At 36.9% G+C, this 21,379-nt stretch overlaps 1 protein-coding gene across 1 annotated transcript in view; it reads left to right on the top strand.

Annotated features, from left to right (window-relative positions):
* The first annotated feature begins 30 nt into the window (after positions 1-30).
* LOC133664603 (oocyte zinc finger protein XlCOF6-like) overlaps positions 31-21,379 on the top strand; it is a 175,338-nt gene continuing 153,989 nt past the window's right edge. Inside the window, exons 1-2 of the mRNA XM_062069369.1 lie at positions 31-422; positions 3,929-4,087. Coding sequence (XP_061925353.1) covers positions 347-422; positions 3,929-4,087 — 235 coding nt within the window. The 5' untranslated portion in view covers positions 31-346. The remainder of the gene's footprint in view (positions 423-3,928; positions 4,088-21,379) is intronic.

The following is a 21,379-nucleotide window of genomic DNA, read 5'->3' as shown; positions in this document are numbered from 1 at the left end:
TCTACAGTACAGGAGGTTGCGCTATGCTTGCTTGTTTCTCTCGCGAGATTTGACGACACCGCGTGTGAACGAGACAGAAGGGCGAGGAATAAGCAAAATGGCGTTTTGCGGATAAAGACGTGTTTGCGTGTATGTAGTACAAATATACGTCGTTTATTAGAGTGGAAACCGTTAATAATTGTTTATATTTGGAGACATTAGTCTGAGTGCACCTTGAAGCTCCTCGTGCTAGCTTAGCGTGCTAGTTAGCTTAGCATGTTAGCTGCTAACAAAGAGACGCGGAAGTTATCAACACATCGCTAAGTAGAGATCAAATGTGAATGTAAAGTGTTGTGATTGTGTGAAAATGTGCGAAAGGACTATAGCAAAGTATGAGGAGGAACTTTGTCCAACAAAAGAAGAGAAGGAGCGACACAGAACAGGTTTGTCTACTCTCACGTTTACTAACTTTACATTCGATTATTAAAGTTAAAGTACCCATGATAGTCACACACACACTAGGTGTGGCGAAATTATTCTCTGCATTTGATCCATCACCCTTGTTCACTCCCTGGGAGGTGAGGGGAGCAGTGAGCAGCAGCGGTGGCCGCGCCTGGGAATCATTTTTGGTGATTTAACCCCCAATTCCAACCCTTGATGCTGAGTGCCAAGCAGGGAGGTAATGGGTCCCATTTTTATAGTCTTTGGTATGACTCGGCCAGGGTTTGAACTTTGATTGATTGATTGAAACTTTTATTAGTAGATTGCACAGTGAAGTACATATTCCGTACAATTGACCACTAAATGGTAACACCCCAATAAGTTTTTCAACTTGTTTAAGTCTGGGTCCACTTAAATTGATTCATGATGCAAATATATACTATCATCATAATACAGTCATCACACATGATAATCATCAGAGTATATACATTGAATTATTTACATTATTTACAATCCGGGGTGTGGGATGTAGAGGGGCGGGGGTTAGGTTTGGTTGGTATCAACACTTCAGGCATCAACAATTGCATCATCAGAGAAATGAATATTGAAACAGTGTAGGCCTGACTTGGTAGGATATATAGTGGACATAGAGAAAGAGATCAGAAAGTATAAGAAAAAGTGTCTACATTTGATTGTTTGATTGTTTACATTTGATTATTTATAGTCCGAAGAGGTATTATGTGGAAGGGAGGGTGTTAGTTTAGGGTTGTAGTTGCCTGGAGGTGTACTTTTATTGCGGTTTTGAAGGAGGATAGAGATGCCCTTTCTTTTACACCTGTTGGGAGTGCATTCCATATTGATGTGGCATAGAAAGAGAATGAGTTAAGACCTTTGTTAGATCGGCATCTGGGTTTAACGTGGTTAGTGGAGCTCCCCCTGGTGTTGTGGTTATGGCGGTCATTTACGTTAAGGAAGTAGTTTGACATGTACTTCGGTATCAGGGAGGTGTAACGGATTTTATAGACTAGGCTCAGTGCAAGTTGTTTTACTCTGTCCTCCACCTTGAGCCAGCCCACTTTGGAGAAGTGGGTAGGAGTGAGGTGGGATCTGGGGTGGAGGTCTAGAAGTAATCTGACTAGCTTGTTCTGGGATGTCTGGAGTCTAGATTTGAGGGTTTTGGAGGTGCTGGGGTGGGGAGTGCTGGAGCCTATCTCAGCACTATTATTAATTAGCATTATGTTTTAATTATTATTTCGAGACAGTTTCAGACACACAATATTTATGAGGTTGATTTTCCTCACAGTTTGTAACAATGTGTATCAACATGTTTACACCAAACTCACAGTCACTTAATATATTTTGATCGATATAGTTGTTAGTTTATTGGCTAATTTGACTTCCTGATTCTGACTAACATACATCAATAAAAACAGCACATAGTAAAACGTGTTTTTGATAGGAGCTCCTTTTAGCCCTGCCAACAAAATGTCCTTAAAGGAAATTATTTTATATGATGACGAAAACACAGTATGGATGTTTTAAAGCAGTGGTTCTTAACCTGGGTTTGGTGGAACCCTAGGGGTTCGGTGAGTCGGGCTCAGGGGTTCGGCGGAGGTCAAAACAAACCCGACTCATCGTGTAAATAAAAACTTCTCCCTATCGGCGTATTACGGATACGACAACAGCAGAAGTCACACTGATTTGCAGGTGTGTAATTTGTTGTGAGTTTATGCACTGTGTTGGTTTTGTTGTTTGAACAAGGTGATGTTCATGCACGGTCCATTTTGTGCACCAGTAAAAAAAACATGGTAACACTTTAGTATGGGGAACATATTCAAATTAGTAACATATTGGCTCTTAACTAGTCATTATTAAATACTTATTCATGCATAATTCTGCATGGCTTTATTATAACCCTAACCCTCTAACCCTGGCCCTAACCCTAACCAAATAACTCTAAATTAAGTCTTTGTTACTTAGAATATGTTCCCCATACTAAAGTGTTACCAAAAACATATAACTTTGTCTTGAATTTTGGAAAAAAAAGAGGGTTCGGTGAATGCGCATATGAAACTGGTGGGGTTCGGTACCTCCAAAAAGGTTAAGAACCATTGTTTTAAAGTAATGTTGGAATGATTATTGTTTTTTTAAGATATGGTTATGACTATACTAGGGCTGCAACTAACAACTAATTTGATAATCGATTAATCTGTCGATTATTACTTCGATTAATCGATTAATAATCGGATAAAAGAGACAAACTACATTTCATTCCTTTCCAGTATTTTATTGAGAAAAAACAGCATACTGGCACCATACTTATTTTGATTATTGTTTCTCAGCTGTTTGTAAATGTTGCAGTTTATGAATATAGGTTTATAAAAAAATAATAATAATAAAAAGTAGCCTCTGTGCATAGCATAGATCCAACGAATCGATGACTAAATTAATCGCCAACTATTTTATAATTGATTTTAATCGATTAGTTTTTGCAGCCCTATTCTATACCATTATTAGAGATGTCCGATAATGGCTTTTTTTGCCGATACCGATAGATACAGTCGTGGAATGAACACATTGTTATGCCTAATTTTGTTGTGATGCCCTGCTGGATGCATTAAACAATGTAACAAGGTTTTCCAAAATAAATCAACTCAAGTTATGGAAAAAAATGCCAACATGGCACTGCCATATTTATTATTGAAGTCACAAAACCGCAGCTTGGAATTTGGGACATGCTCTCCCTGAGAGAGCATGAGGAAGTTAAGGTGGGCGGGGTTGGGGTAGGGTGTAGCGGGGGGTGTATATTGTAGCGTCCCAGAAGAGTTAGTGCTGCAAGGGGTTCTGGGTATTTGTTCTGTTGTGTGTATGTTGTGTTACGGTGCGGATGTTCTCCCGAAATGTGTTTGTCATTCTTGTTTGGTGTGGGTTCACAGTGTGGCGCATATTTGTAACAGTGTTAAACTTGTTTATACGGCCACCCTCAGTGTGACCTGTATGGCTGTTGACCAAGTATGCCTTGCATTCACTTGTGTGTGTGAAAAGCCGTAGATATTTTGTGACTGGGCCGGCACGCAAAGGCAGTGCCTTTAAGGTTTATTGGCGCTCTGTACTTCTCCCTACGGTGTACACAGCGGCGTTTTAAAAAGTCATACATTTTACTTTTTGAAACTGATAATTTCCGATATTACTTTTTAAAGCATTTATCGGCAGTCCAATGTTATCGGACATCTCTAACCATTATCATATATTATTGAAGGTTAGAGATTGGGCTTAGGTGTAATAGGCCCACATGTATACACACATTTCCAAGCTTGTTTTGTTACTCGCTGTACCGCTTTTGAAGTAATTTTAGTGGCTGGGACAAAATGAACTTTTTCCCGTGTTTTTTTTAGTTGATTAGCTACACACTTTCAACACAACACACACACTAAAAACACAAATAATCTCATTGTGTTAAAAACTATATCTGATCTTTCTTAATTGTATTTACTTATATACCCAACAGATGTCCAGCAGCCCCCCCACATGAAAGAGGAAGAGGAGGAACTGTGGATCCCTCAGGAGGAGGATGATCTCACCAAGTTTCCACTGACTGTTGTCTCTGTGAAGACTGAAGAGCATGAAGACAAACCACCTGAGTCCTCACAGCTTCATCACAGTCCAAGTAAGCACAACATCCACATATCATTTTATTCTCAGGGCATTCAATCCATCACAACTGGACTGTTCACTTTGTCTTAGAAGACGTTTGTCCTCTCATCCAAGTAGGCTTCATCACTTCATGCTCATAGACTTATAGTTATAGATAGTAGAGTTTTAACTTGCACTTACAGATGTAGCGACCGACTGTAGTTACTGACAGTGGTTTTCTGAAGTGTTCCTGTCCAGAATACAAAGATTTGTAAATCTATACTCACCTATATTCAATTGAATAGACTGCAAAGACAAGATACGTAAAGTTTTGAACTGAGAAACTTTGTTATTTTTTGCAAATATTAGCTCGTTTGGAATTTGATGCCTGCAACATGTTTAAAAAAAAGCTGGCACAAATGGCAAAAAAGTCAGAGAAAGTTGAGGAATGCTCATCAAACACTTATTTGGAACATCCCACAGGTGAACAGGCTAACTGGGAACAGGTGGGTGCCATGATTGGGTATAAAAGCAGCTTCCATGAAATGCTCAGTCATTCACAAACAAGGATGGGGCGAGGGTCACCTCTTTGTCAACAAATGCCTGAGCAAATTGTCGAACAGTTGAAGAACAACATTTCTCAACGAGCTGTTGCAAGGAATTTACGGATTTCACCATCTATGGTCCGTAATATCATCAAAAGGTTGAGAGAATCTGGAGAAATCCCTGCACGTAAGCTATGATATTACGGACCTTTGATCCCTCAGGCGGTACTGCATCAAAAAGCCACATCAGTGTGTAAAGGATATCACCACATGGGCTCAGGATCACTTCAGAAAACCACTGTCAGTAACTACATTTGGTCGCTACATCTGTAAGTGCAAGTTAAAAGTCTACTATGCAAAGCCAAAGCCATTCATCAACAACACCCAGAAACTTCGTCGTCTGTTACCAAGTCTGCCATGATTAGAACGCACTCGCATTTGTATCCGGAAGTAGGAACACATTTGTTGCCGGAAGTCGGAAGTTTGATGCTTTGGAAACGTAATGCATAAAATGACCAAAATAGGGTAAATATTGAACATATTACATATTGTTATGAAGGTGTCTGTTACTACATTATATATATACTTGTACTGTGTATACTGTACATATTGCATATTGTTATGAAGGTGTCTGTTACTACATTATATATATACTTGTACTGTGTATACTGTACATATTGCATATTGTTATGAAGGTGTCTGTTACTACATTATATATATACTTGCAGTGTGTATATTGTACATATTACATATTGTTATGAAGGTGTCTGTTACTACATTATATATATACTTGTACTGTGTATACTGTACATATTACATATTGTTATGAAGGTGTCTGTTACTACATTATATATATACTTGTACTGTGTATACTGTACATATTACATATTGTTATGAAGGTGTCTGTTACTACATTATATATATACTTGTACTGTGTATACTGTACATATTACATATTGTTATGAAGGTGTCTGTTACTACATTATATATATACTTGTACTGTGTATACTGTACATATTACATATTGTTATGAAGGTGTCTGTTACTCCATTATATATATACTTGTACTGTGTATACTGTACATATTGCATATTGTTATGAAGGTGTCTGTTACTACATTATATATATACTTGTACTGTGTATACTGTACATATTACATATTGTTATGAAGGTGTCTGTTACTACATTATATATATACTTGTACTGTGTATACTGTACATATTGCATATTGTTATGAAGGTGTCTGTTACTACATTATATATATACTTGCAGTGTGTATATTGTACATATTATATATTGTTATGAAGGCGTCTGTTACTACATTATATATATACTTGCAGTGTGTATATTGTACATATTACATATGCTCTTCTCAGGTTTCTCTATGTTTACATGTTCACACTTTGCACTATTTTGTTACACTTTATTAGGTATTTTTTACATAATCCTTATTTTTTCACCTTAAAGAGTGTTTTTCATGCTTGCTTTCTGCCTTGATAGCTGAGGGATTATAATCAGAGGAAGGTTACATTTGAAATGAAAATGTTAACATTTGTTATATGTTTCTCCTGGTCCATATTTTCCATAGGTCATAAGAACAATCAATTATTGATATCGACCAATATAAAAAAGTTATATCATGATACAGTTTTCAGCCATATTTCCCAGCCCTCGTTACACCACCATCCTGTTTTTGTTTGATACTAATCGTGATCAAGAAATGTATCATTCAATGATAGTGAAAATGTGAAATATCAGTATCGGCATTGGTAAGAACAATACTGCCCCTGTAACTACATGGTATTGGATCACCCAAAACTAGTGTAGAGAACCAAACAACAGAAGAATAAGTGATTATTACATTTTAACAGAAGTGTAGATACAACATGTTACAACAGAAAGTAACCAGATAACAGTGAATTAACAAGTAAATTAATAATAGTTTTGAGAAAATATTACAATTGGAAATAATGTAATACCGTATTTCCTTGAATAGCCGCAGGGGCGTTAATTAATTTAAAACCTCCTGTCACTCCTGCGTTTACCGGAAACCGGCGGGATGGCCGTGCATGCGGTAATTATTTTAAAACCTCTTCTCACTCCGGCGTTTACCAAAAGGAATCCGGTAAATTTAGGCGTGCGCTTTGAGTGTGATGTAAGCATACCATCATGAAAAGCACATTTACTAAAAAAAAACGTTATTATGGTCTTACCTGTACTTATAAATGGAGTCCATTTGCAGCTCCTTCTGACCAAAAGCATCGATAACTTGTTTATAGAAGTCTTCATTATTTTCTTTCTTCCGTTTTAAAAGTCTCTCCGTCTCGATGGAGATATTCCTTTAATTGTTACCTCCTGCTTCGATTGAAAGTCCAGTTTAGAAAACTGTTTTATTTTAGATATGTAATCCTCCATGTTAAAAAAAAAAAAAAATCTCTTGCTGCGTGTAGTCACTTCTTCTGCAGTACCGGAAGTCGCAAGAAGGATCACTAGCGCGGCAGCGCCCTCTGCCACCAGGAGGCGGGAGTCATTTGATGACTCATACAGTATTTAACACACGCAGCTACGGTATATTAATAAAACATAGCTGCTTACTGTTCTTTTTAGCATACTGTACCGGTATTCAATAGCTTGGACCTTAAATCCTACTGAATAGCTCTTTATCTTTTTTCCTTTGTGCGATTGCAAACTACTGAAAGCAGCTTCCTCCATTTTGAAAATGAGGACAGTTAAGCGTCACTCGTGACGTAACGAATTTGACCCGGTGGAAGTTCTAGCCATATGCTAAATATTTTGCGAAACGAGTTTGACCCGGCGAAAATTATAGACATGCGATAATAAAATTAATATTTTGCAAAACGAATTTGATCCGGCGTCAATAATGAACCGGCGATAAGGCTAAGCATGCGTTAATTATTTTGAGAAACGAGTTTGACCCGGCAGTAATTCTAGACGTGCGAATACTATATTCCCTGCGCCAATTCAAGGAAATACGGTATGTCAGCAACTAAACTACGAGCCTTTGTAACTCGTTTTAAAATAGTAATATTATCAAATCTATATTAAATGATACAGCGCAATGTACAGTACAGGCCAAAGGTTTGGACACACCTTCTCATTTCAATGCGTTTTCATTATTTTCATGACTATTTACATTGTATATTGTCACTGAAGGTATCAAAACTATGACACCTGTGAAGAAGTGTCAAAAAATCTGGATTTTTTGTAAGTGTCAAAAAATCTGGATTTTTTTAGTAAGTGTCAAAAAATCTGGATTTTTTCTAAGTGTCAAAAAATCTGGATTTTTTTCTAAGTGTCAAAAAATCTGGATTTTTTTCTAAGTGTCAAAAAATCTGGATTTTTTCTAAATGTCAAAAAGTCTGGATTTTTTCTAAATGTCAAAAAGTCTGGATTTTTTCTAAGTGTCAAAAAATCTGAATTTTTTTTGTAAGTGTCAAAAAGTCTGGATTTTTCCTAAATGTCAAAAAGTCTGGATTTTTCCTAAGTGTCAAAAAATCGGGATTTTTCCTAAGTGTAAAAAAATCGGGGTTTTTCCTAAGTGTCAAAAAATCGGGATTTTTCCTAAGTCTCACAAAATCGGGATTTTTTTTCCAAGTGTCACAAGATCGGGATTTTTTCCAAGTGTCAAAAAGTCTGGATTTTTTCCAAGTGTCAAAAAGTCTGGATTTTTTCCAACTGTCAAAAAGTCTGGATTTTTTCCAACTGTCAAAAAGTCTGGATTTTTTCCAAGTGTCAAAAAATCTGGATTTTTTTCCAAGTGTCATAAAGTCGAGATTTTTTCCTACTGTCAAAAAGTTGGGATTTTTTCCAATTGTCAAAAAGTCGGGATTTTTTCCAAGTGTCACAAAATCGGGATTTTTTCCAAGTGTCAAAAAGTAGGGATTTTTTTCCAAGTGTTAAAAAGTCGTGATTTTTTCCAAGTGTCACAAAATCGGGATTTTTTCCGAGTGTCACAAAATCGGGATTTTTTCTAAGTGTCACAAAGTCAGGATTTTTTTCTAAGTGTCAAAAAGTCACGATTTTTTAGAAGTGTCACAACGTCGGGATTTTTTTCTGTCACTTATTTAGGGTACCAGCAGTTGGAGGGAAAAAAGTTGGGATTTTTTTCCAAGTGTCAAAAAGCATGTCTCATGTGACTGAGTAATGCTGGAGGTATCTAAAGCATGTGTTTGTCTTCTTGTGTCCTGCAGGCGTCTGTGAAGAACATCTTCTACCTGAGCAAAAGGAGTGGAGTTTAACGATAGAGCAGGCGGACCCACTGACCTCTTATCTTAAAGAAGCGGAGGAGGAGGCGCCAGAGCCCCCCCACTTTAAAGAGGAAAAGAAAGAACACAGCATCAGTCAGGAGGGAGAGCAGCTTGAACGGTTGGAGGAGTTCCCAGTGATTAGTGTCATTGTGAAGAGTGAAGATGATGAGGTCAAAGGTGAAAGTGAGGAGAATAGAGAGGCGGAGCCTCCAAGCAGCAGCTCAACACAACACATGACAACAGAAGCTGATGGAGACCACTGTGGAGGATCACAAGCAGACAAGCTCTTAGCTCCACTATCAGATAGTGAGGACACAACGTCACACTCTCCTGACACTGATGATGAAGACTCTAAAGATGATAAGACATGTCACACTGACAACAAACGCTTTCAATGTTCTCTATGCAAGAAAACTTTTAATGACCGTAGTAATTTTAGAAGACACATTAGAAGTCACACTGGAGAAAAAAAATGTTCTTGTTCAATATGTGGTAAAGTTTTTGGACAAAGTCACAATTTGAAGTTACATATGAGTGTACACACTGGAGAAAAACCTTTTTCCTGCTCAGAATGTGGTAAAAGTTTTGCACGAAAAGGTAGATTGAATCAACACATGCGAATACACACTGAAGAAGAACATTGTACCTGCTCAATATGTGGTAAAGGTTTTAGACGAAGTCCGTCTTTGAAAAGACACATAATATCACACACTGGTAAAAACCGTTTTACCTGTTCAGTCTGTGGTAAAGGTTTTGTACAAAGTCAAAATTTGAAAATACACATAAGAACGCACACCGGAGAAAAACCTTTTATCTGTTCAATCTGTGGTAAAGGTTGTGTAACGAGTCAGCATTTGAAATTACACGTAAGAACGCACACTGGTGAAAAACCATATTCCTGTTTGTTCTGCAACAAAAGCTTTTGTGATCGATCATACCTTCTAGTACACTTGAGAATACACACAGGAGAGAAAGTGTTGAGTTGCAGTGTGTGTGGTGAAAGATTCTCTTATAAGTACCAGTGTGAGAAACACAGGTGTGCTGGTGAGAACAGCAGCAGCAAATGAAACTGCAGGGTTTTAAATAAACTTAAAACTTGTTAACTTTGACTTTCTAACAACATCAGCACATATGACATGTGTGACATCATTGTTGTGTTTGTATAACATTCTTGTTTTAATATGCTTCTACTACATTTATTGATAAGGTTTAGTGCTTTTTCCAGTCAAGTACATGCATTATTATGCAATAATGTGTACTTTTATTTAAAAATGAACAGAACAATTTGACTGAAAATGTGAGAGTAAATACTACAAAACATATGTTACATAAACATAAGTGGACCCCGACTTAAACAAGTTGAAAAACGTATTGGGGTGTTACCATTTAGTGGTCAATTGTACGGAATATGTACTGTACTGTGTAATCTACTAATACAAGTTTCAATCAATCAAAAAACATACAATAAACATTTTGTGTATCACTTTTATACTTATTCATTAGTGTTTTTATATATGTTTTTGAAGTAATGAAGTGTTACATATTTTAGTTTCTAATTATAAATGATTCCTTAGATGAACTCATTTATATGATGTACATATATATATTTTTTTACATTTGTTCATGCTTTTGAGTACACATAATAGATCATATTTACTGTTTCACATCTGAAATGTCTTCTGGACCACTTCTGGGAGCAAATTATTATTTACTTTATACATCATTTGAACAGTTGTCTTTTATACAAGATTATTGACTTCTAAAATGTGTGACTTCATGATTAATTTGTTGGATCTCGATAATCCATTTTATTAAATTATCTTTATTACTTTCTTTTGTAATATGATGATTGTTTTGTGATTGTTTTATATGTGTGTCCCCAGACCTTAATGCATGCAATAAGCAATGTATGCTTTAAAAGTTGGTAAAGAAAATGGTATTGTTCCCTTTAATGTTGCAGTCATTTTCTGATTTTTATGTTGTTTTCGGCTTAATTTGCCATTCATAAAAACTCCTAAAAATGTGCTTACCTTTACTTGGTCGTATGTCAATATTAGCAATTCATAGGTCATCCCAATTTGAATTGAGTCTTAAAAGGAGCAGGAAGAAGCAGAAGCTTTTCCTATGATTCACAAAATGAGATGAATAATTTTTTAGGGTTAGGGTTAGAAGAAAATAACATTTTCAATAAGGTTCAAGACGTTTCTCATAATTCTTCTTTGTGCTGTGTAAACACTCTTAAAGTGGATCATGTTAGTACATTGTTTGATTTCTTTACTTAATCCATTCCATCATTGAATTCCACATACTGATATGCTAAAAGTCTTTAGTGTTGTATGTACATACCGATGTTTCAAGTTAGATTTTCCTCTAAGGTTATATTTCTCCTCTTGTTAAAGGCCTACTGAAATGCGATTTTCTTATTTAAACGGGGATAGCAGATCCATTCTATGTGTCATACTTGATCATTTCGCGATAATGCCATATTTTTGCTGAAAGGATTTAGTAGAGAACATCGACGATAAAGTTCACAACTTTTGGTCGCTAATAAAAAAAAGCCTTGCCTGTACTGGAAGTAGCGTGACGTCACAGGAGGAAGGGCTGCTCACATTTCCCCATTGTTTACACCAGCAGCGAGAGAGATTCGGACCGAGAAAGCGACGATTACCCCATTAATTTGAGCGAGGATGAAAGATTTGTGGATGAGGAATGTGAGAGTGAAGGACTAGAGTGCAGTGCAGGATGTATCTTTTTTCGCTCTGACCGTAACTTAGGTACAAGCATTGGATTCCACACTCTCTCCTTTTTCTATTGTGGATTACGGATTTGTATTTTAAACCACCTCGGATACTATATCCTCTTGAAAATGAGAGTCGAGAACGCGAAATGGACATTCACAGTGACTTTTATCTCCACGACAATACATCGGCAAAACACTTTAGCTACGGAGCTAACGTGATAGCATCGGGCTCAAATGCAGATAAAAACAAAATAAATAAACCCCTGACTGGAAGGATAGACAGAAAATCAACAATACTATTAAACCATGGACATGTAACTACACGGTTAATGCTTTCCAGCTTGGCAAAGCTTAACAATGCTGTTGCTAACGATGCCATTGAAGCTAACTTAGCAACGGGACCTCACAGAGCTATGATAAAAACATTAGCGCTCCACCTACGCCAGCCAGCCCTCATCTGCTCAACACCCGTGCTCACCTGCGTTCCAGCGATCGACGGAAGGACGAAGGACTTCACCCGATCATCCGTGCGGTCGGCGGCTGGCGTCGGATAGCGCGTCTGCTATCCAAGTCGAAGTCCTCCTGGTTGTGTTGCTGCAGCCAGCCGCTAATACACCGATCCCACCTACAGCTTTCTTCTTTGCAGTCTCCATTGTTCATTAAACAAATTGCAAAAGATTCACCAACACAGATGTCCAGAATACTGTGGAATTTTGCGATGAAAACAGAGCTTTTTGTATTGGATACAATGGTGTCCGAATACTTCCGTTTCAACCATTGACGTCACGCGCATACGTCATCATATCTAGACGTTTTCAACCGGAAGTTCAGCGGGAAATTTAAAATTGCACTTTATAAGTTAACCCGGCCGTATTGGCATGTGTTGCAATGTTAAGATTTCATCATTGATATATAAACTATCAGACTGCGTGGTCGGTAGTAGTGGCTTTCAGTAGGCCTTTAAGAAGAAACGTTGTATGTTATAGTTTGCTTTGTACATAATTTCAGCTGTTTACAAATGCACCGAGTCATTGAATTTCAATATTTTTGATTCAATAATAGAAGCGTTTGTATGTTCTCTATATCCAACATTATGTATTATTCTAACTGACCTTTTTTGTAACACAGTTACATCATTAATTTCACCTGCATGTTTATTTTGCTATTACCAAAAAGCACACGTTTCGTTTTCTCTAAATTCAGTGACACTTTATTTTTTGTCAAGCAATAATTTCGGTTGACTCACTTCTTGTTTTGTGACCACATCCAACCGTTGCTGCAACTCTTGACCTGTACAAAGTGCATTTGTGTCGATGTGGAAGTCGCCAAGCGTGCAGGTTTAACAACGTTTTTAATGGTTTTTAACAAGATTTTCCAAAATGTCTTTTGGCATGTCGTGACGTTGCCGTCACTCCCACTCCTCTCTCTTTCTGCTTGCGGCTGCTTACTGTTACAGACAACAGAGGATTAGATTAACACGTACCACCTGTGGAATCTAATCACCTGCCAGCTGTGTCTCGCCATCCCACACATGCCCCGCCCCTAGGTGATGGTGCTCCACCCTCAACACCATTGCCAGAGGCGGTGACCTTTGCTCCTGCATACGCGCTGACGCACTTTCCTCCACAGTCGAGTTTTAATATTTTCCATGTTCTGCTTAAGTCGTTTATGTATAAACGAAAAAGGTTTGGTCCTAAGATTGACCCCTGCGGGACTCCACAGGTAACGTTTAAGTCAGGGATGTCCCAAGTGCGGCCCGCAGGTCATTTTTTAATGGCCCCACGGCCCATTTTAAAATACGATAAAAAAAATTTAAAACATAAAAAGTGGTATGAAAGACCAAACAGGTGAAATATAACAAGAAAATGTTGCAATGTTTACTCTAATAACACAAAGCTGCCATGCAGGCTGTTTCTTTCTTTAAAAAATGATAATGAATCAAAATCAATGTTATTATGAATTATTGACCTATCCAAGGCTCCAATTACGTCACATTAAATATTGCACTTTGAGATATTTTTTTGGGAAAATGTTGCATATTTTGTGTTTGCCATATAAAAAATTTAGCTTTTTTTTTTTTTTTTTTTTTAAAGAAGGGCCTAAAACGAACAAACAAAAAACATAAACAACAATACAACTTATAATTGACGGATAGATCTGAAGTTGATCTCGAGATTATTGTGTTAAATGTAAACTGTAAAAAAAAATTATAATTTATTTTTTAACACTTTAATGAGTAGGACCCTTTTGGTTCCCCTACAATTTTAGTGTGATTTGTTTTTAAGTGTCATTGCTAAAAAAAATAATAATGAATTAAAATCAATGGCGTTATGAGTTATTGACCTTTTTAAGGCTCCAATTATATAATCTGAAATATTCCTCTTAAAAATTTTATTGGGTGAAAATATTTGCATATTTTGTGTTTTTTCCATAAAAAAACAGGGTTTTTCTTTGACAAAAAGAGCATACGACTTAAATCTTTAAAAACGTTATATTGACAGATAGACCTAATGTTGATCTAGAGCAGGGGTCACCAACGCGGTGCCCGTGGGCACCAGGTCGCCCGTAAGGACCAGATAAGTCGCCCGCGGGCCTGTTCTAAAAAAAAAAAAAAAAAAAAAAATTTTTTTTTTTTTTTTTTAAATTAAATCTACATAGAAAAAACACAAGATACACTTTCAATCAGTGCATCAACCCAAACAACCTCCCCCATGCACACTCATCCACACCCACTCACACAAAAGGGGTTATTTCTTTCTGCTACCAATATTCTGGTTCCCACAACATAGACAACACATCTGCAAGGGACACAGTCCCTGAAGCACACATGATTGTATAGGCTGCTGGTCCACTAACATTTTCATTAATTACTATTTTTTATGTAATTATTTTTATATTGTTTTACTTTCTTTTTTATCCAAGAAAATGTTTTTTATTTATTTATCTTATTTTATTTTATTTTTTAAAAAAGGGCCTTATCTTCAACAGACCAGGTTGTCAATGAAATTAGATTTGTTTAAAGGGTTTTTTAAACCAGGCCCAGTCCAGATAATGTCCAAGTCGGACTCAGCAACACACACCTTCATTCATGTACACAGAAAAAAATTAGGGAACACAACAGATTGCATATAATTTATAAACAAAATTACATTTTCAAAATAAGCATTTATGTACAGTCCAGATTATGTCCAGGTCACTCAAATTAGGGAACACAACAACAGATATCATATAATCTATAAACATAATTATACTTTCAAAATAAGCCTTTGAGGACTTCTCATCTTTTTTTTAAATGTTTTTTGGCATCATTATCGTTTTCAACCATGTAACTTTCTAAAGTTAGAAAATACTGAATAAATGTTTTAAAGAAAGTAATACTAAGTGAATATCTGTTTTTGGCCTTAAAAATAAACATTTTACCGAGTACTATAATTAAATTGACTAAATCATGATTGTCAATGAACTCTCCTAAAATAACAGAAACCCCATTAAGCTTAATAAACAAACCAATCCTTAAACACATTTTTTCAACTTCCACCCAAAACAAAGATACAATATGACAATACCAAAACAAATGCAGGGTGGATTCAGGCTCCTGACAACAAAATCGGCAATCATCTAACTCTGTCATATTCCATAATTTTAACATTTTCCCTGTGGGTAAGAAGTTATAAATAATTTTAATTTGAAAATAACGATTTTGCACATCGATAGTGGTTTTGTAGATTAGTTTGAATATGGCATCCCATGGCAACGGGCAGTCAAAAAAGTCCTCCCATTTTCCATTTGTGTTGTATGAGGCAGCCTTCAAAGATTTCTTTATTAAATAAAAATTATATATTTTTCTATTTATTTTAGTTCCTTTTTGCCAACTAGAATTTCTTATTAGAGGTTTACAAACTAATAATTTAGTAGTTCCATAATTAATTATTTGTTTCCATCTTTTCCCAATTACTCCAGTTAGTTGATCAAATGAAAAGCTTGAGCAAGCATCACCATACATAGCTCTAAATTCATCATACTTCATAATTTTACCATTCTCATTGATAATATCATTGACAAAAATGATTCCTCTTTCAAACATATTTTTCCAAAAGAAAGGCTTTCCATCTATTACAATATTAGAGTTCATCCATATTAACTGCTGCAAAATATCGTCTCTTTTTTCTGGCACATAAAATTGAAAACACCACTATGAGTGGATTGTTTCCTTTATGTTTCCCAGCAGACTCTCTGGGAGGGGATCACATGTAAAAAAGGATACAATTTATTTTGATACAGTACATGTTTTTTGTCCAACAGGACATTTGTGTACCACTCAATGTTTAAATACATCTTTGGAACAATTGATGATTTTAAAAACAGACACATAGCTTCCATGTTGAGAAGTTTCAGGCCCCCATATTCATACTCATTGTACAAAACCTTTCTTTTAATCTTTTCTGGTTTGCCGTTCCAGACAAAATCGAAGACCCTCCGCTCATAAATCTTAAAAAAGTTTTGTGATGGAGCTGGTAATGACAAAAACAAATAAATAAATTGAGGAATAATTAACGAGTTGGCAATAGACATTTTACCATACAAGGTTAGGGATTTCCCTTTCCATAATTGCATAATTTTGTCCAGCTTTCTTAGTCGATTATCATAATTTACTGAGCCTAGATCTTCCAGATTTTCTGGGACAACAACACCAAGTATGTTAACTGGTCCATCTGTCCACAAAACAGGCACTTTGCATTCCATTCGAAAGGACGTTCCCTTTAGATTTCCGATCCTTAACATTTTACATTTATCATAATTAAGCTTAAGGCCAGATTGCTGTGAAAATATGTCCAAAAGATTAAGAAGGTTCCGCAAACAATGAGGAAAAATCTTATCTTTGTGAATCAGCCTTTTCTGACATGAACTTCATCAAGAACAAACACAGAACACGCCTCACTGATGCACATCTGCAAGACTCACTCAGAGTTGCAGTGTCAAGTTACACACCAGAGTACAACACACTAGTTAACAGCATGCAATGCCAGGCTTCCCACTAACTGACAAAGAAACAGATAATAGATTTGGTGTCCAGTTCAAAGTGGGACATGATTTAAAAATTTGAGAGTTTACTTTTGTATTTTACATGAGTTATTATTTGTACAAACATGGTGCAAAGTAATTCATGATTTGTTAAAAAATGTTAGTGGCTAGCTAGTTAAAATGCGATATTGTGATTTCACAACTCATACTGAAAATCAAGATCAAGCGAGCTTTTGCCCTTCTGCTCCACGGGAGGTTTCTGTCCTCCCTGAGCTCGCCTTAGGACACCTGCGTTACTGTGTGACAGGTGTACCGCCCCAGTCAAACTTAGTCTTAGAAGTGATCATTTGAAAATGTTCAATTTGAAAAATGTGCACTTAGAGAAAATATAAAAATAAAGTGTTGCATATTGATATTTATCTGTTTCTATATATATTTATTGTGAGAAATCATTAAGATGATCAGTGTTTCCACAAAGATAAATATCATTAATTATTAATAATAACAGAGTTAAAGGTAAATTGAGCAAATTAGCTACTTCTGGAAATGTATTTAAATGTGTATCTAACTGGTAGCCCTTCACATTAATCAGTACTCAAGAAGTAGCCCTTGGTTTCAAAAAGGTTGGTGACCCCTGATCTAGAGATTTAAAAACTTGAATAATAACACAAATAATAATACTGAATAATGACACATTTTAAATATTTTTTGGACCAAAACCCGTTGGGGTCCCCGGGATCAAGCCTGAGTGGAGGCCTTAATGTATATTTTTTATACATATATTGTATTGGTTTTTAAAATAAAGTTGAAAAGAGAAACTGGAAATTGTGATGTATCATGTTGTATGCTTGCATGTTCGAAATAAACTCAAACTCAACTCAACTCAACAAATAACAAAATGGCCCCCACTTGCTTTGATTTTTCAGTGTGCGGCCCTCAGTGGAAAAAGTTTGAACACCCCTGGTTTAAGTGATGTGACTGAAGTCATCCAGTTGTACAAATTGCTGTTTAACCAGTCCAAAATAAGCCCTCTCACACCACACTGTTCTATTTTTGTTAGTAGTAGATAATAATCTATTGTGTTGAAAAACGTTCTTTAAGTCTACGAATACCCCACTAGCTTACTTCTTACTGTCAATAACAATCTCTTCTGTCAAGCCCATTAATGCAAGTGTTGTTCTGTCTGATCTAAACCCATATTGACTGTTTTTCCATAAAGCTGTCTAGTCTTACAACAAAAAACTTTTCTAAGATTCTAAGTGTATTCTGCTGACAGAAAGAAAAAAAAGGTAGCGAGACGGAAATAGAGTGAGGCAAACAAACTACTTTGAGACCTGTGAAGTGTATTTCTGGTCTTGTCATCCTCTTCCGAACAGATCAAAAGAGACGTCGGAGATGCTTTACTGAACCAAAAGTTGCTTTATTACAAGCGAGTGTCATTATACAGGACTGCAGATCCCTGGAGGAGGTCAGGTCAAGAAAATGAGGCACTCCTAACTTGGAGAAGCCAAACCATTAGTTTGTATGTCCTCCTTCCTGTCTCTGTGTGTGTGTGTGTGTGTGTGTGTGTGTGCTAAGTCAGGAGAACACATCCTGACCATGTAAGATGTTCGTGTGTAGTGACTGGAAAACAACTGCTTTAAGTCAAATATGGGCGTTGAGCTAGACAGGTAGTCTTTTCTCAAGGATATGGTTATCACGCTTGCATTCCGAAGTCCCAATTAGGGCCTCTTTCCTACAAGAAGTGATCAATCCACCTGTGAATGTCAAACTAAGGGGCCTAACTCAAACTGAAATACCACTATTTACTTAAACTTGGTGGTTTGCTTTCTCCAAGGTGAATATAAACATTCACCATAAGTAGAACATAATATGAGTTAATTAATCCACTTCACCTACCAGAATGGTGAACAGCTTGGGGGAATATTTAAGCTTAAGATTCTCGTTTAGGAAAACTAAAGTCAGGAATTTTACAAAGAGGAAGGTTCAAAACAAGCTCCAAATTAAACTCTATGAAGAAAATAAGAAGAGTATTTAAATATTAAGGAATATGGTTTGATAAATATATTAACTAGAGATGTCCGATAAATGCTTTAAAATGTAATATCGGAAATTATCGGTATAGGTTTCAAAAAGTAAAATGTATGACTTTTGAAAACGCCGCTGTGTACACGGACGTAGGGAGAAGTACAGAGCGCCAATAAACCTTAAAGGCACTGCCTTTGCTTGCCGGCCCAGTCACATAATATCTACGGCTTTTCACACACACACAAGTGAATGCAAGGCATACTTGGTCAACAGCCATACAGGTCACACTGAGGGGGGCCGTATAAACAACTTTAACACTGTTACAAATATGCGCCACACTGTGAACCCACACCAAACAAGAATGACAAACACATTTCGGGAGAACATCCGCACCGTAACACAACAGAACAAATACCCGGAACCCCTTGCAGCACTAACTCTTCCGGGACGCTACAATATACACCCCCCGCTACGCCCCATCCCCCCACACCTCAACCCCCCCAACCCCGCCCACCCGCCAACCTCTCAAATTCCAAGCTGCTGTTTTGAGGCATGTTAAAACAAATAATGCACTTTGTGACTTCAATAATAAATATGGCAGTGCCATGTTGGCATTTTTTTCCCATATTTTGAGTTGATTTATTTTGGAAAACCTTGTTACATTGTTTAATGCATCCAGCGGGGCATCACAACAAAATTAGGCATAATAATGTGTTCATTCCACGATTGTATATATCGGTATCGGTTGATATCGGAATCGGTAATTAAGAGTTGGACAATATCGGAATATCGGCAAAAAAGCCATTATCGGACATCTCTACAAAGCAGTGCATCATCCTCACAAGATAATTCACCTTCCTGTACACAATATATTCAAGAATAGTGTTAATAATAATATTAACACTTTAATGCATCCAGCGGGGCATCACAACAAAATTAGGCATAATAATGGGTTCATTCCACGACTGTATATATCGGTATCGGTTGATTTCGGAATCGGTAATTAAGAGTTGGACAATATCGGAGTATCGCATATCGGCAAAAAAGCCATTATCGGACATCTGTAATATTAACTGGTCAACCCACATCAGTAAAAATAGTGGCGAAAAGTCAAAAGGTGTTAAATATAATGAGGGGTAAAGATTGGGGGGCTGATAGGCAGACATTGTAAGCAATATATATCACTTTTATTTGATCTGTTATTGATTATGGATGCATCATTTATCAGTCTGCTTCAAAAACATGACTTGGTAAAATAGACAGGATCCATGCAGTCACAGGCACTAAGGTTATGTTGTGGAACTACTAAATCAACCCCAGTGGCAACATTACAAGTAGAAATGAATGAAGAACCTTTAGACATGAGAAGAGATCAACTGTCAGCAGTTTATTTGGGCAAACTTAAAAGGGTCCAAGCAAGGACATCCAACTCACCAAGTGCTACTAAACTGCCAAGAAAAATAGAAGAAAAAGATGACTCGTTTTGGGTGGATAATAGGACACGTGTGACATAGGAAGGAATAATACATTATTACTAAAATGAGATTAGGACCTACATATCTAAATAGTTGATTGACATTGATAGGAAACATAATACAAGACTGTGTGACTGTTGTCATCAGATAGAAAGTGTAGGACATGTTTTAATACATTGTAGGAAATACAATAGAGAAAGGGAAATACTGGGAAATAAGTTAGCAAAAGAGAAGGTTAGGTTAGTAGTGGAAGATATTTTAGGATTGCACTCGTAGGATACAAAACATTATATACATTTTTAAAAACACAGGGTTAAAGGCCTACTAAAAGCCACTACTACCGACCACGCAGTCTGATAGTTTATATATCAATGATGAAATCTTAACATTGCAACACATGCCAATACGGCCGGGTTAACTTATAAAGTGCAATTTTAAATTTCCTGGGGAACTTCCGGTTCAAAACGCCTTTGGAGGATGACGTATGCTCGTGACGTAGCCAGTTTAACAGAGGTATGGCTTCCCCATTGAAGCCAATATGAAATAGCTCTGTTTTCATCTCATTATTCAACAGTATTCTGGACATCTGTGTTGGTGAATCTGTTGCAATTTGTTCATTGCATTATGGAGAAAGAAGCTGAGCAAGCAAAGAAGAAAGTCGGTGCGAAGCGGAGTATTTTGCGAGGGAAGTCAGCAACACAACACAGTCGGTGTTTCATTGTTTACATTCCCGAAAGATGCAGTCAAGATCGAAGAACTCGGACAACAGAGACTCTTACCAGGAGGACTTTGACTTCGTTAACAGACGCAGACGCGATACCGTGAGTATGCTTCCAAACATTTGATCGCTTGCTATAACTAGCTCGAGCTAGTAGCTAGGAGCTAGCATAACAAACACTTAGGTGTTTGTTATGCGGGATTAATTTGTGGCATATTAAATATAAGCCTGGTTGTGTTGTGGCTAATGAGAGTATATATATGTCTTGTGTTTATTTACTGTTGTAGTCATTCCCAGCTGAATATCAGGTCCCACCCGCGCGCTTCCAAACATTTGATCGCTTGCCCGTACGTGCGTGTCACGTACGTAACTTTGGTTAAATATATAAGCTTTATGAACCTTGGGTTAGGTGAACGGTCCTTTGGGCTGAGTGAGTGTGTGTGTTGTGCAGGTGTTTGAATTGTATTGGCGGGTTATATATACGGGATCCCGTCCATATTACCCGCTCGAGCTATAACTAGCTCGAGCTA

The sequence above is a fragment of the Entelurus aequoreus genome, linkage group LG14, assembly GCF_033978785.1.
Source record: "Entelurus aequoreus isolate RoL-2023_Sb linkage group LG14, RoL_Eaeq_v1.1, whole genome shotgun sequence".
NCBI classification, from domain to species: domain Eukaryota; kingdom Metazoa; phylum Chordata; class Actinopteri; order Syngnathiformes; family Syngnathidae; genus Entelurus; species Entelurus aequoreus.
Note: the sequence above shows the minus strand (reverse complement) of the source record. Positions and strands in the feature narration are given on the sequence as shown.